Genomic DNA, 14,252 nt, shown 5'->3' with positions numbered 1-14,252 from the left:
AACAGTTGCTGTATGTGGCAATGCTGACTTTCAGACCTGCAGAACTCTTACTCTGAATCTTGGGTGTTACACAGGTATACAAAGTTCCAAGGAAATACAAGTAGGAAGGCTTTCAGTCCCTCACCATTGAGTATGAAGCTGGTTATGGGCTTTTCATATACGCCTTTTATCATATTGAGAAAGTTTCCTTTGATTCCAACCTTTTGAATAGTTTTTATCAGAAAAGGATGTTGAATTTTGTCAAATGCTTTTTCAGCATCAATTGAGATGATCATGTGACTTTTCCCTTCCAATCTGTTAATGTGCTATATTACATTGATTGATTTTCTTGAGCTGAATCACCTTTGCATTACTGGTATAAACCCCACTTGGTTGTGAGGTATAACTCTTTTAATAAGTCACTGGATATGATTTGTTAGTACTTTGTTGAGAATTTTTCCATCTTTATTCATTATGAAGATTGTCTTTAGTTTTTCTTTCTTATAGCATCTTTACTTGATTTTGGTATTAAAGCAAAATGATAACTTCATAAAATGAATCAGGTAATGTTCCTTTTTCCTCAATTTTTGGGGGGAAGAGTTTGAGCAGGACTGGTATTAGCTCTTTTTGGGATGCTTGATAGAATTCACCTGTGAAGCCATCTGGTCCTGGGCTTTTTTTTATAGGAAGATTTTTGATGACTGACCAAATCTCTATGATTGGTCTGTTGAGATGTCTATTTCTTCTCAAGTCTGTGTAGCTTGTTCATGTGTTTCTAGGAATTTGTCCATTTCATCTAAGTTGCCTAGTTTGTTGCCATATAGTTGCTCATAGTATCCTCTTATGATTCTTTTTATTTCTGTAGGCTCCACTCATTTCTGATTTTGTTTATTTGCATCCTCTCTTTTTTTCTTTGTCAGCCTAACTAGGGGTCCATCAATTTTATTGATCTTCACAAAGAACCAACTTTTGGTTTTATTCATTCTATTATTCCTTTGTTTTCTAATTCATTTAGTTCTGCTTTAATCGTTATTTCTCTCTTTTTGCTTTAGGGTTAGTCTGCCATTCTTTCTCTAGTTTCTCCAGGTGAGCAGTTAAGTTCTTGATTTTTGCTTTTTCTTTTCTTAATATAGGCATTTAGGGCAATAAATTTCCCTCTAAGTACAGCCTTTGCTGCATCCCATAAGTTCTGATATGTAGTATTCTCATCTTCATTCACCTCCAGATATTTACCATTTTCTCTAGCAATTTCTTCTTTAACTCACTCATTGTTTAAGTGTGTTATTTAATCTCCATATATTTGTGAAAGTTCTGGTTCTTTGCTGGTTATTGATTTCCAGCTCCATTATACTGTGATGAGAGAAGGTGCTTTCAATAATTTCAATTTTTTTAAACTTAGAAAGATCTGTTTTGTGTCCCAGCATATGATCTATCCTAGAAAATGTTCCATGAACACTACGGAAGAATGTATATCCTAGTGTTTTGGGTTGTAATGGTCTATACATGTCTATTAGGTCTAATTCATTTATGAAATTGTTTAAGTTCTCCATTTCCTCATTGATTCTCTGTTTGTTCTATCAATAGAGGAGAGTGATATACTGAAGTATCACACTAAAATTGTTGAAATGTCTACTGACCCCTTCAGTTTTGTCAATGTTTGCCTCATGTACTTAAACATTTATGACTTATTTCCTTTAGGTGAATTGCCACTTTCATTAATATGTAGTGTCCTCCTTTGACTCTTATGATGTTTTTAAATTTAAAGTCTATTTTGTCTGATATCAGTATAGTTACTCCTGCTTTCTTTTAGCTACAGCTTGTATGGAACATCTTTTTCATCTTTTCTCTTTCAATCTATTTGTATTCTTCTGTCTCAGATGAGTCTCTTATAAGCAGCATGTAGATGGATCATATTTTGTAATCCATTCTGCCAATCTGTATCTTTAAATTGGTGAGTTTAGTCCATTAACATTCAATGTTTTTACTGTAAAGGCAGTTCTTGAATCTCCCATCCTACCCTTTGGATTTAATTTGTCAGATCTATATATTATTTTCCCTCTTTCTCCTATTATCCTTTAAGTTATCCTTACTGGTACTCTTTAATTCAGTGCCATCCTCCAGACCTTCCTCTCCTGTTCCTTGTAAGAATTCCTTTTTAAGCCAAGAGAACTGCCTTTAGTATTTCCTGTAGGGCTGGTCTCTTGTTGACAAATTCTCTCAGCCTTTGTCTGTCTGTGAAAATTTTGATCTCTTTCTCATTACTGAAGGACAATTTGGCTGGATATAGAATTCTTAACTGGATGTCTTTGTATTTCAGGATCTTAACTATATCATATCACTGCCTTCTTACTTCCATGGTGCCCGCTGAGCAATCTGAACTTAGTCTTAGGTGGTTTCCCTTGTATGTAGTAAATCACTTTTCTTGTCATTTTCACAATTTTCTGCTTCTCTTCAACATTTAACAAACTAATTTGTATGTGTCTTGGAGCAGGCCTATTTGGATTTATTATATTTGGGGTTCATTGAGCTTCGTTCATTTGCATATCTGTCTTTTATAAGGGTCAGGAAGTTTTCCCCCATTATTGCTCAACTAATCTCCCTAGCTCTTTACCCTTCTCTTCTCCTTCTGGAATACCGATGAGCCTTATATTTGTGTACTTTGTGTTGTCCATTATTTCCCCGAGATCCAACTCAAATTTTTCCATCTTTCTCGCCATTTGTTCTTCTGTGATTTGAAATAAACTGTCCTGGCCTTTAGTTTGCTTCTTCTGCCTCTTTAAAATGTCCCATTTTGTGTCTCTAGTATATTTTTTATTTGGCCTATAATAGCTTTCAACTCTGTGATATCTTCTATTTACTCTTTCAAATTCTTCTTTATGGTTTCCCAGTGTCTTCCTGAGTCCTTTATGTCATTAGCCAATCCACTGAGTTTATTTAGTAGAGCTATATGAACATCTTCAATTAGTTGTTCCAAAGTCAGTTTCCTCCACTGTTTTAATTTGATCATTACGCTGGGCTATATCTGTCTGTATTTTATTATGCTTTGTGATTTTTCTATTGAGTTCAATGCATTTAATTATCTTGATAAGGTTCTTCTGAAGCTGATTTCCTTCACTTGACTAAGGTTTTGTATTTGCAGAATGGGCAAGGGGCAGGGCACAGTGGTGTGGTAGCGGGGCACAGAATAGGGCTAGGTACAGGGCAGGGAAGCATTGGGTTGTGGATGGGGTGGGATGGGGGGCTGTGGGTGAGCACTGCCGGGGCCATGGGGGTGGGGTGCAGTTCAGGTATGCCTTGGAACACAGGGGCATGGCATGGTGTAGGGGACACTGAAGCAGGGAATGGTGGGAGACAGATCATAGGGGCTGCGTGGGTGCAGTGCATGTGGAGTGGAAGGGTGGAACTCAGGTGCATGCAGGTGGATGTGTTGGCAGGGCACAGGTATGCACTGTGCATGGGTGTCATAGGGATAGGGACCCAGGATTTGGCTGGGGTTTGGGGGATGCAATTTCTAATTAACTACTTGGGCATGCTGTAAAAAACAAGTATTTTTTAAACCTTAAACAATAAATGTTAGAAGTTAACATTTGAAACAAACTTATGTATCTAATTTAAAAATGAATACTTGGCACATTAAAAATGGAAACTCCTTTTAATTAGCCACAGTGAGTGTCAGGTTGAAATCTACCATCTTTGGTGTGTATTTTAAGACTAATTTCTCAGCTAACAATTGTATAATAAGCTGTTTGAGACTAAAATAGTTATTAAAATAGCTCTCTTTACATTTCTGACCCCTAGCTGCTTTAACATTTAAAAGCATTCCTATTCAATAGCAGCTATGGTAAAACAAAAACAAAAACAAAACTATGGGTGTTGAGGAATCTCCAGGCTAAAACACAACCCATACTCTTTCAGGCATTACCATAAGTAATTACAAAGACTTTTACCTGGCAAAGCACAGAGGGAAAATCTGCCTTCCCAATACCAGACTTGATGAACAATCAGGGTGTACTGCAGTCTCTCAAGGGAGTTACATTCAAGGACTAAGCATTCCACTTACTGCCAATGGCCAGCCACGCTCTTATGTATATAAGCATTCTTAATTCAAATGCCTCCACTCTGTGGCCTGATCTGGGTGGCTCTGGCTGAGGCTTTTCTCTCAGGAGAACTTAAAGACACTCTTCTCTACTGACCCAGTACTCGGTACCTTCCACTCCTAACCTTTACCCCCTGCCTCCTTCAAGTCACCAGATACATAAAATGGCAGGTGCTTTTCTTTGGGGCTCCCTTAGCAGTGAGATGATCCCTGCATTTGTGCTGCTCTACCAGACCCTCGTCAGGAGCCATTCCATGGAGGTGGGGTGGGAATGGAACACTGAAGGAAGAAGGCACTTTCTCTTCTTTAGCCTCTTATACTATTGCAGTAAGTGATGAAAGTCTTGATTGTTTCATTTTGGTTGGCTGTGTTAATCAACACCTGGCAGCTCAGCTCTCTCTCCAGCTCAGCTCTTGATAGGTGTGAGGTAAGACAAATTCAATGTAAGTTAAAAAAAAAAACAGAACTAAAATGAAAAGCTAAGATTGGCCAGTGATGCCACTATAATAATAGCGGTCATGTCAAGAAACATCATTCAAGGCCAAACTCCAAGACCTAAGTGAGTGCTTGTATTTACAGTTGCTTTTGTGAAACCTACTGCATATAACTAAGACTTGCATTAATATAAGATGTTTCCTTGCTGCTATATACCATTTCGAAAGGAAGCAGCAGCCATTGTATTTGTCATGCTTCATTTTGCTGCTAGGAACTCCAGAGCCATATGATATTCAATTACAGAAACTTACTAACCCTCATAATTATCACATTTGCTTTCTAGTCTTGTGTTTTTATAGGTAATAATAATGGTAATAATTACAATTTTCAGGCTCTGTTTCTCTTTGAAATAGAACTTCTAAAGCCTTAATATTACGCCTGATTATGCTGGCATGGAATTCAAAAAATTAAAATATAACTCACAAAGTAATTCTGAGGTTCGCTGGTTTTTAATTCTGTACTTCAAGATTTAGATCCTGTAAGTATAGACACAGATTTCTAATTTTTAGTCCTTTCTATGAAATGGATAAGACATACGCACCTTGTTAAGTTTTCCAAGTGCTGATATCAAATCTGCCCATTCACTGGAATATTCAAAATTCTTTAGCGCTTTGTCGATTGCAGCTACATAGTTTCTGTATTTGGAGTCACTCAATAACTCCAACTCTTCTGTGTTCATCCTCCCAGAGTCCCACTACAGACCAGTTCTAGAATCATGTAAAATCATCACCTATAAAAGAGTTTGCAGGAACAATGAAGGTTACAAAGTATAAAGTATTAAAATGAGTTCAGGTGATATTACTACAAATTTAGTTGCTAAATTAAAATGTTTCTTAAGTTAGAGGTAGTCAAAACTCTGGTCAGCATGTAGGGTCATGGAATTATTCAAAAGCAGCTTCAAAGATAGCTACTTGTGTGTTCCATCTTAAGAACTGAAAAAATGGGGCAGTGCAACAGTGGCTCAGCAGGCAGAATTCTTGCCTGCCATGCTGGACACCCCAGTTCAATTCCTGGTGTCTGTTCATGAAAAAAAGTAAGAAAAAAAAAAAAAAAGAACCAAAAAATGGCTAGAAGAAATTAGGTATAAAAAAGAGTAGGAAATGTTCGGTACTTATTTCAACCTAGAAATCCCATTCCTTCTATATCATAACATTTCTGATATTCATACCCCTTTATTTCGTTTTGATTCTAAAATATGGTTTAGACTGATGGGACTGAAAATACCAAAGACATGCCAAAGAGAGAGTGAATGTGAGAGAGAGAGAGAGACAGAGAAGGAGGGAAGGAGGAAGGGAACAAGGTAGAAAGAAAAAGAAAAGAATGACTTAAAGATCATCTTATTAAGTAAAACTGGGCAACTAGCGCTGTGCCTAACAGTTTGACAATTTCTCAGAAATTGTCTAAGAAAATATGTGACTGAAAATATGTCCATGAATTCTTGGATTTTCCTTTCAAAAAGTGGGGCCATATCTTCCAGACCCTTGAAATGAACTTTCGGACCTAAATCTAATGAAAAGAATAGTACAAAGTGACAATGTGTGAAGGGAAGACAAGGTCTTAAAAAGTATTAAAGCTTCCATCTTACTCTTTCTCTTAGATCATTAGCTCTGAGGGAAGATAGCTGCCATGTCATGAAAATACTTCAAGAAGCCCTGCAGAGTGGACAAGCCTGCCCTCAAAAAAAAAAAGATGTCCTGCAGAGAGGTCCCTGTGGGAAGGAACTGAAGCCTTCTGCCAACAGTCATGTGAGCAAGCTGTACTAGAAGGGGATCCTCCATCCACAGTCAAGCCTTCATTTGACTGCAGCCCCAAATGACATCTTGACTACAACTTCATGAGAGACCCTGAGTCAAAATTGCACAGCTAAGCATCTCAAATTTATGACCTACAAAAGTTTGCTATTTCAGGTCACTGAGTTTGCATGGATTCCGTTTCATAACAACAGATAATAAATATAGAGCGGTTACAAGGTTTCAGTCAAGTCTCAAACTTAAAACCAGTGTGGTCTCTTTGTCCCCTTTTAGGTACCCTGAGCTAACTCTACATTCTTCCCAAGAGTTGGGTTCATGGTTGTTCAAAAGGGTCTAACAATGGGCCTCTGGGGCGCCAAGGTAAATAATTCAATGGGGGTAAGAATAGTATTTTCCATAAACAGTGTTGGGACAACTGGATATCCATGTGCAAAAGAATGAAGTTGGCTCCTTCCTCATACAACACATAAAAATTAACTCAAAGTAGATTGCAGATCAAAATGTAATAACTAAAGGTATAAAATTCTTAGAAGAAATACAGGAGTAAATCTTTGTGATGCTGGGGTTAAACAAAGCCTTCTTATAAATGACACCAACAACATAAATTAAAGAACAAAATAGATAAACTGGACCTCCTCAAAATTAAAACTTTTATCCTTCAAAGGATACCATCTGACAACTCATAGAATGGGAGGAATATATTTCCCAAATATTTGATGAAGGGACTTGTAAGAGCAAGGGACTCTTACAAGCCAATAATAAAAACATAAATACAAATAACAACAATACATCAATAACAAAAAGATGGTGAAATAATTCAAATAGACTTTTTTTCATAGAAGATAAACAAATGACCAGTAGTCACATCAAAAGATACTATCAGTGCTCAGCAGAGAAATTAAATTGAAACAACAAGAATACTACTTGTTATTATAACATTAGAATGGTTATAATAAAAAACACAGATAATATCAAGTGTTGACAAGGTTGTGGAGAAATTGGAACTCTCATACATTGTTGGTGGGAACATAAAATGGTGCAGATGTTTTGGAAAACAGTTTGGGAATTCCTCAAAAGGTTAAACATATGATAAACATACATTACAGGAATTCCACTCCTATGCATACATCATGAAAACTGGAAACAGATGTCCATACAAAAGCTTGTATGTTCATACTAGCATTATTTATTATAGCCCCAAAGTAGAAACAACTCAAATGTCCATCAACTAATGAATGGATAATAAAATATGGTATATACATAAAATGGAATATTTCAAGATCATTCCATAACCTTGAAAAAAATGTTAAGTGAAATAAGCCATTTATAAAAGACCATATATCATATGGGTCTACTGATATGAAATGTCCAAAATAGGCAAATCTATAAAGGTACAAAGTAGACTGATAGTTGCTTAGGATTGGGAGTGGGGAGTAGGAAGAAGATGTGGGGGAAATAAAAAGTGGCAGCTAATGGATATAGGTTTCTTTGGGGAGTGATAAAAATGTTAAAAAATGATTATGGTAACAGTTGCACAACTCTTTAAATTTAATAAAAACTATCAAATTTTACAATTTAAAAGGGTGAAGTACACGGTATGTGAATTATATCTTAATAAAACTGCTACATATATACTAGGCCTCAGGGATCTATGAATCACCTCAAATTATAGGCAAAATACTTTACATTTTACTAGGGAGACAGACCATTGCTTTTTTTATTTAACTGAAAATTTTACTGAGATATATTCACATCCATCGTTTTTTTTAATTTTAAAACTTTTTCATTGCATAATGTAACATATATACAAAGCAAAGAGAAAAAAAAAACTAACAATTGTTAAAGCACACTTCAACAAGTAGATACAGAACAGGTTCCACAGTTTGCCATGGACTATCATTTCATCATCTAAGATTTATCCTTCTAGCTGCTCCAAAACACTGGAGGCCAGAATAAATACTAATATAGTAATTCAGCAGCCATACTTGTTTGTTAAATTCTATTTTCTCTGTTATATAACTCTTCCTCCTCCTTTAATCCTTCTCTTAATCTATAGGGATCTTTGGGAAACCTGTTCTGACTTTTTCATGTTGAGTAGGGGTGTCCACACTAAAGGACAGGGGGATATAATTAACTGATAATCCTGGAGAGGTTGGTCCCTTGGGGTTTCAGAATTTATCTGACCTAAGAACCCTCTAGGAATTACATGTTCCAGGAAGACAAACCTAGTGCATGAAACCTTTACAGAGTTTCAGTTCCAGCCCTAAGTTTCTTAAGAGTCAACAGGAGTGATGTTAATTGAAATTTAGCAAACCATGGCAATTAACACTATCTAACTGAATCCTGCATAAGAGTAGCCTCCAGAACAGCCTCTTGACTCTATCTGATCTCTCTTGGCCAACTGATGCCTTATTCTTATCCTCCTTTTTGTCAGGAAGGCATTGTCAATTCCACGGTGCCAAGGCCAGACTCATCCCTGGGAGTCATGCCTCACATTGCCAGGAAGAGTTTTCACCCCTGAATGGCTTGTACCACACAGAAGGGAGGGCAACAGTTTTATTACAGAGTTGGACTTACAGAGAGACAGTGGTCATATCTGAGCAACAAAGAGGTTGACTGGAAGCCATATCTGAGCAACAAAGAGGTTGACTGGAAGCAACTCTTAGACCTCATTATGGGTAGTCTTAGCTTCTCCCTACACAAGTAAGTTTCATAAGAGCAAGCCTCAAAATTCAGAGCTTAGGAAAAAAAAAATTCTGGGCTTGGGGTGGTGCAACAGTGGCTCAATGGCAGAATTCTCACATGCATGCCAGAGACCCAGGTTTGATTCTTGGAGCCTGCCCATGCAGGAAAAAAAAAATCCAGGGCTTGGCCTTTTTTCTTGGGAGTCCTCAATGGTTGAGAGTCCCCAGTGGCTGGGAGGGTACATGGGATTTCCCAGATAGGGGAGTTTAATATATGGAGATATATACATATTTCCTTTCAGATCCTCAAGAGACTTTACCATTATTTTTTAATTATCAGCCCACCATAGTCGGAGATATATCCCAGCACTACATCAAGCCAGAGAATTACTCGTCCTCATTCCCATCTGGGCTCCAGAGTCTGGGTTGTCTAACTGAGCTATCCAGAGAGGTTGATTCCGACTATGTTACAGAAAATTTAGGTTCTAGACATAATAAACCTCTCTGTTTTTGATCTCATACAGCAGCTGAAGGTCTAGAGTACATATACTATCATTTTTTACTCCTCATTCTAATTTACTTTAGACCCAGCCAGATTGGCTTCATTTTAAGCCTGATATCTTTCTCAGTTAGTTCAACTGTTATTATATATAGCTATGCTAACTTTCAGGTTTGCAGCACTACATTTTTTGGGACCCAGGTGTTACAGAGCTACTCAAAGTTCCAGAGAAACACCAGCTGATACAGATATAGCTCAGTGTTTTAGAACCCAGAAATACATCCACAACTTCATATCAAACGTGGCTGCTATAAGAGCTCACAATCCAGGCACTCATTTTTTTAATAAGTATTTTCTGAGAGACCTTAGCATAATTTTTCATTTGTTTCTGGCCCATTCTGCAGAGCCCACTGTCCCCAAGGTTTAGTTAGTTCATAACGTGCCCCTCAACATCCCTCCTTTTTGTAGTCACACCAAATTCGATCATATGAACCTATCACCGTTTGCCTTTGTACTTCTAAGTCACTGTATCCTTTGGCTCCCTCCATCTATTGGGCATCATGGATAACATCCAAAATAAACAAACCATGTCACACGGTATTTTTGGTTGTACAATCAGCAGCACTCTCAATTTGAGTAGTCCTATTGTACTGCTGATGTTTTGTTAACTATTGGCCATAGCATACATTTTTAGTTCCCCCCACCATATGCCTCTATTACTGACTCGTCCACTATTGAACCATTGAAATGGTTCACGTGAGAACTTATTTATAATCATACACTTAATCATTGGGATACATGGGAGTACATCCCTGTTCAATCATATTCACTTTCAATATGGTAATGTTACTTTTAAACACGCTAATTAGTTATCATCACTTCTCTCAGTTCCCCTGCATTTAGATTCAACCTCTTTGGGTAGACTTTCCTCCATTCCTAGCTTTTGCATTCTTCTATGTCTGTATTTTCTACAGTGTAGCGTCTGAGATTATCTTTCCCAGAGTCATAAAAATGAAATCATACCGTATCTGTTCTTTTGTGACTTATTTCACTCAGCATTATGTCCTCAAGGATCATGCACACTGTCATATTTTCAGAACATCATTTTGTTTTACTGCTGCATAATATTCCATGATATGTTTATACATTTGGTTTATCCACTCATCTGCTGATGAGCACATGGATTGTTTCCATCTTCTGACAACTGTGTAGTGCGCTATAAAAATCTGTGTGCAAAATATCTGTTTGTGTCACTTCCCTTAGCTCTTCTGGGTATATATCTTATAGTAGTATTGCCAGGTCAAGGGCAACTCAATATTTAGTTTTCTAAGGAACTGCCAAACTCTTCTACTGTGCTGCATCATATATTCTGACCAACAGTGACTAAGTCTTCCTATTTCTCCACATCCTCTCCAGTATTCATAGTTTCCTCCTTAATAGCAGCCATTCTTATAGGTGTGAGGTGGTATCTTACTGTTGTCTTAATTTCCATTTCCCTTATAGCTAATGAAAATAAGCATCTCTCCATGTTCTTTTTAGCCATCTGTAAAGTGTCTATTCATATCCTCTGCCCATTTTATAACTGGATTGTTTGTTCTTTTGTTGTTGAGCTGTATAATTTCTTTATGTACATAGGATACCAAGCCTTTATATGACACGTGTTTTCCAAATATTTTCTCCCATTGAGTTGGCTGCCTCTTCACCTTTTTAACAGAGTCCTTTGAGGCACAGAAGCTCTTGATCCTAAGGAGTCACCATTTGTCTATTTTTACTTTCACTGCTTGTGCTTTAGGATAAAGTTTAAGAAGGTACCTCCTATTACTTAGATCTTGAAGATGTTTCTTTGCATTTTCTTCTAGAAGATTTATGGTACTCGCTTTTACATTTAGGTCTTTAATCCATTTTGAATTAATTTTTGTATAGGGTTTAAGTACGGGTCCTCTTTCATTCTTTTGCTATTGATATCCAATTCTCCCACACTCATTTACTGAAAAGACTATTCCGTCCCAGTTCGGTGGATTTGGGCGCCTTATTGAAGACCAAATGTCCATAACTTTGGTGGTCTATGTCGGCACTCTTGATTCTATTCCATTGGTCGATACTTCTACCTTTGTGCCAATATCATGCTGTTTTGAGCACTGTGGCTATACAGTAGCTTTATGGTTAAGAAATGACAGTCTTCCCACTTCACTGTTCCTTTTTAGGATATCTTCGGCTATTCAGGGTCTTATTCCCTTCCATATAAATTTGATAACCAGCTTTTCCAAGTCTTCAAAGTTGTTGGGATTTTGATTGATATTGCACTGAATCTGTATCAGTTTGGGTAGAACCGACATCTTAATGACATTTAACCTACCATTTCATGAGCATGGAATGTTTTTCCACGTATTTAAATCATTTTAAATTTCTTTTAGCACTTTTTTGTAATTTCCATGTATAAGCCCTTGACATTCCTGGTTAGGATTATTTCTAGATACCTGATTCTTCTGGTTGCTATTTAGAATGGAATTTTTTCCTTAATTGTCACCTCAAATAGGTTATTGCTTGTGTATAGAAGAGACATTAGGGATTTCTGTACATTCATCAGTACCTAACCACTGTGGTGAATTCATTAGCTCAAGTAGCTTTGCCATAGATTTCTCAGGTTTTCTAAGTATAAGATCATGTCACCTGCAAATAGTGAAAGTTTTACTTCTTTCTTTCCTGATTATTTAGATGCCTTTTATTTCTTTCTCCTGTCTAATTGCTCTAGCAAGGACTTCTAACACAATGTTGAATAATAGTGGGGACAATGGATATCCTTGTCTCATTCCTGATCTTCTGGAGAATGCTTTCAGCTTCTCATCATTAAATATAATGCTGGCTATGGATTTTTCATATATAGCCTTTATGATACTGAGAAAGTCTCCTTCAACTCCTAACTTTTGAAGTGCTTTTATCAGGAAAAGATGCTGGATTTTGTCAAATTCTTTTTCAGTATCAATTGAGATTATCATGTGATTTTTCCTTTTTGATTTGTTAATGTGCTATATTGGCACTGAATGATTTTATGTTGAACCACCCTTGCATTCCTGGTATAAATCCAACTTGGTCATGATGTATAATTTTTTTTAATGTGTTGGATTCAAATTGCTAGTATTCTGTTGAGAATTTTTGCATCTGTATATTAAGGTGATTGGTCTATAGTTTTCCTTTCTTGTAGTGTCTTGATCTGATTTCGGTATTAGCTTCATGAGTTAGGTAATGTTCTTTTTTCCTCAATTTTTTGGAAGAGTTTGAACAGGATTGGTGTCAGTTCTTTTTCGAACCTGTGAAGTCTGGTCCTGGGCTATTCTTTTGTGGGAAGATTTTTGATGGCTGACTGAATCTCTACCTGTACCTGGTTGTTGAGAGCATAGTCAGTATAAGAAATCTGTGTATTTCTAGGAATTTGTCCGTTTCATATAAGTTGTGCAGTTTTGTTGGCATACAGGTGCTCACGATGTTCTTACGATTTTTTAATTTCTTCATGATCTGTAGTAATGACTCCCTTTTCATTTCTGACTGTTTATTTGCATTCTCTTTTGTCTTTATTAGTCTAGCAAGGGGTCCATCAATGTCATTGATTTTCTCAAAGAACCAACTTTTGGTCTTAGTGATACTTTCTATCATTTCATTGTTCTCCAGTTTGCTTATTATTTTAATCTTTATTTCTCTTCTTTTGTTTGCTTTGGGGTTTGCTCTTATTTCTCTGAATTCTCCAGGTAAGCAGTTAAGTCCTTGATTTTTGCTCTTTCTTTCATGTACTCTGGAGCTCCTTATTTGGGAGCATACACAATTATGACTGCTTTTTTCTCTTAATGAAATGTCTCTTTATTAATATGTAGTGTCCTTCTTTGTCTCTTGTGATGTCTTTACATTTAAAGTCTATTTTGTCTGATATTAGCATAGCTCCTCCTGCTTTCTTTGGTTACAGCTTGCAAATATCTTTTTCCATTCCTTCACTTTCATTCTAACTGTGTCCTTGAGTCTAACATGTGTCTCTTGTAACTAGCATATAGTTGGATTATGTCCTTTAATTCATTCTACAAGTCTGTATCTTTTAATTGGCAAGTCTAGTCTGTTAACATTGAAAATAATTACTATAAAAGCAGTTCTTGACTCTACCATCTTATCCTTTAGGTTTTATTTCTCAGATTTATATATTCTTTTCCTCCTCTCTTTTTTATCATTTAAATTACCATTACTCATATTCTTCAATTCTGTGCTCTCCTGTCTTCACTCTCCTGTCTTTTTTTTTTTTTTCCTCAGCTGACAGAACTCCCTTTAGTATTTCTTATAGGGCAGGTCTCTGGTTGACTAGTTCTCTCAATCTTTTTTTTGTCTTTGAAGATTTTAATCTCTCCCTCAATTTTGAAGGATAACTTGGCTGGGTAAAGAATTTTTGGCTGAAAGCCTTTCTCCCTCAGGCTCTTAAATATGTCATACCACTGCCTTCTTGCTTCCATGGTAGCTGTTCAGTAGCCTGAAGTCAGTCTTTTGTGTTTTCTCTTGTATGTAATAGATTGCTTTTCTCATGCTGCTTTCAAGATTTTCTGTTTCTTTTCAACATTTGACAGTTTAATTAGTATGTGTCTTAGAGTAAGCCTATTCAGATTTATTCTGGTTGGAGTTCATTGGGCCTCTCTGATTTGCATATTTATCTTTTATAAGGGTTGGCAAGTTTTCTTGATTCTATCTTCATCTAGCTTTCCCAGCTCTTTACACTT

At 36.6% G+C, this 14,252-nt stretch overlaps 1 protein-coding gene across 6 annotated transcripts in view; it reads right to left on the bottom strand.

Moving 5' to 3' along the window:
* DOP1A (DOP1 leucine zipper like protein A) overlaps positions 1-14,252 on the bottom strand; it is a 186,579-nt gene that overhangs the window by 136,409 nt on the left and 35,918 nt on the right. For 5 of the 6 annotated variants that reach the window (XM_077162334.1, XM_077162336.1, XM_077162338.1 and 2 more), the window contains one exon: positions 5,112-5,300. The exons of the other annotated variant lie outside the window; for it this stretch is intronic. In XM_077162334.1, the coding sequence (XP_077018449.1) occupies positions 5,112-5,249 (138 nt within the window). In that variant the 5' untranslated portion in view covers positions 5,250-5,300. The remainder of the gene's footprint in view (positions 1-5,111; positions 5,301-14,252) is intronic. 6 annotated transcript variants of the gene reach the window in all.

This window comes from Tamandua tetradactyla, chromosome 5 (genome assembly GCF_023851605.1).
Source record: "Tamandua tetradactyla isolate mTamTet1 chromosome 5, mTamTet1.pri, whole genome shotgun sequence".
Taxonomy (NCBI): Eukaryota; Metazoa; Chordata; class Mammalia; order Pilosa; family Myrmecophagidae; genus Tamandua; species Tamandua tetradactyla.
Note: the sequence above shows the minus strand (reverse complement) of the source record. Positions and strands in the feature narration are given on the sequence as shown.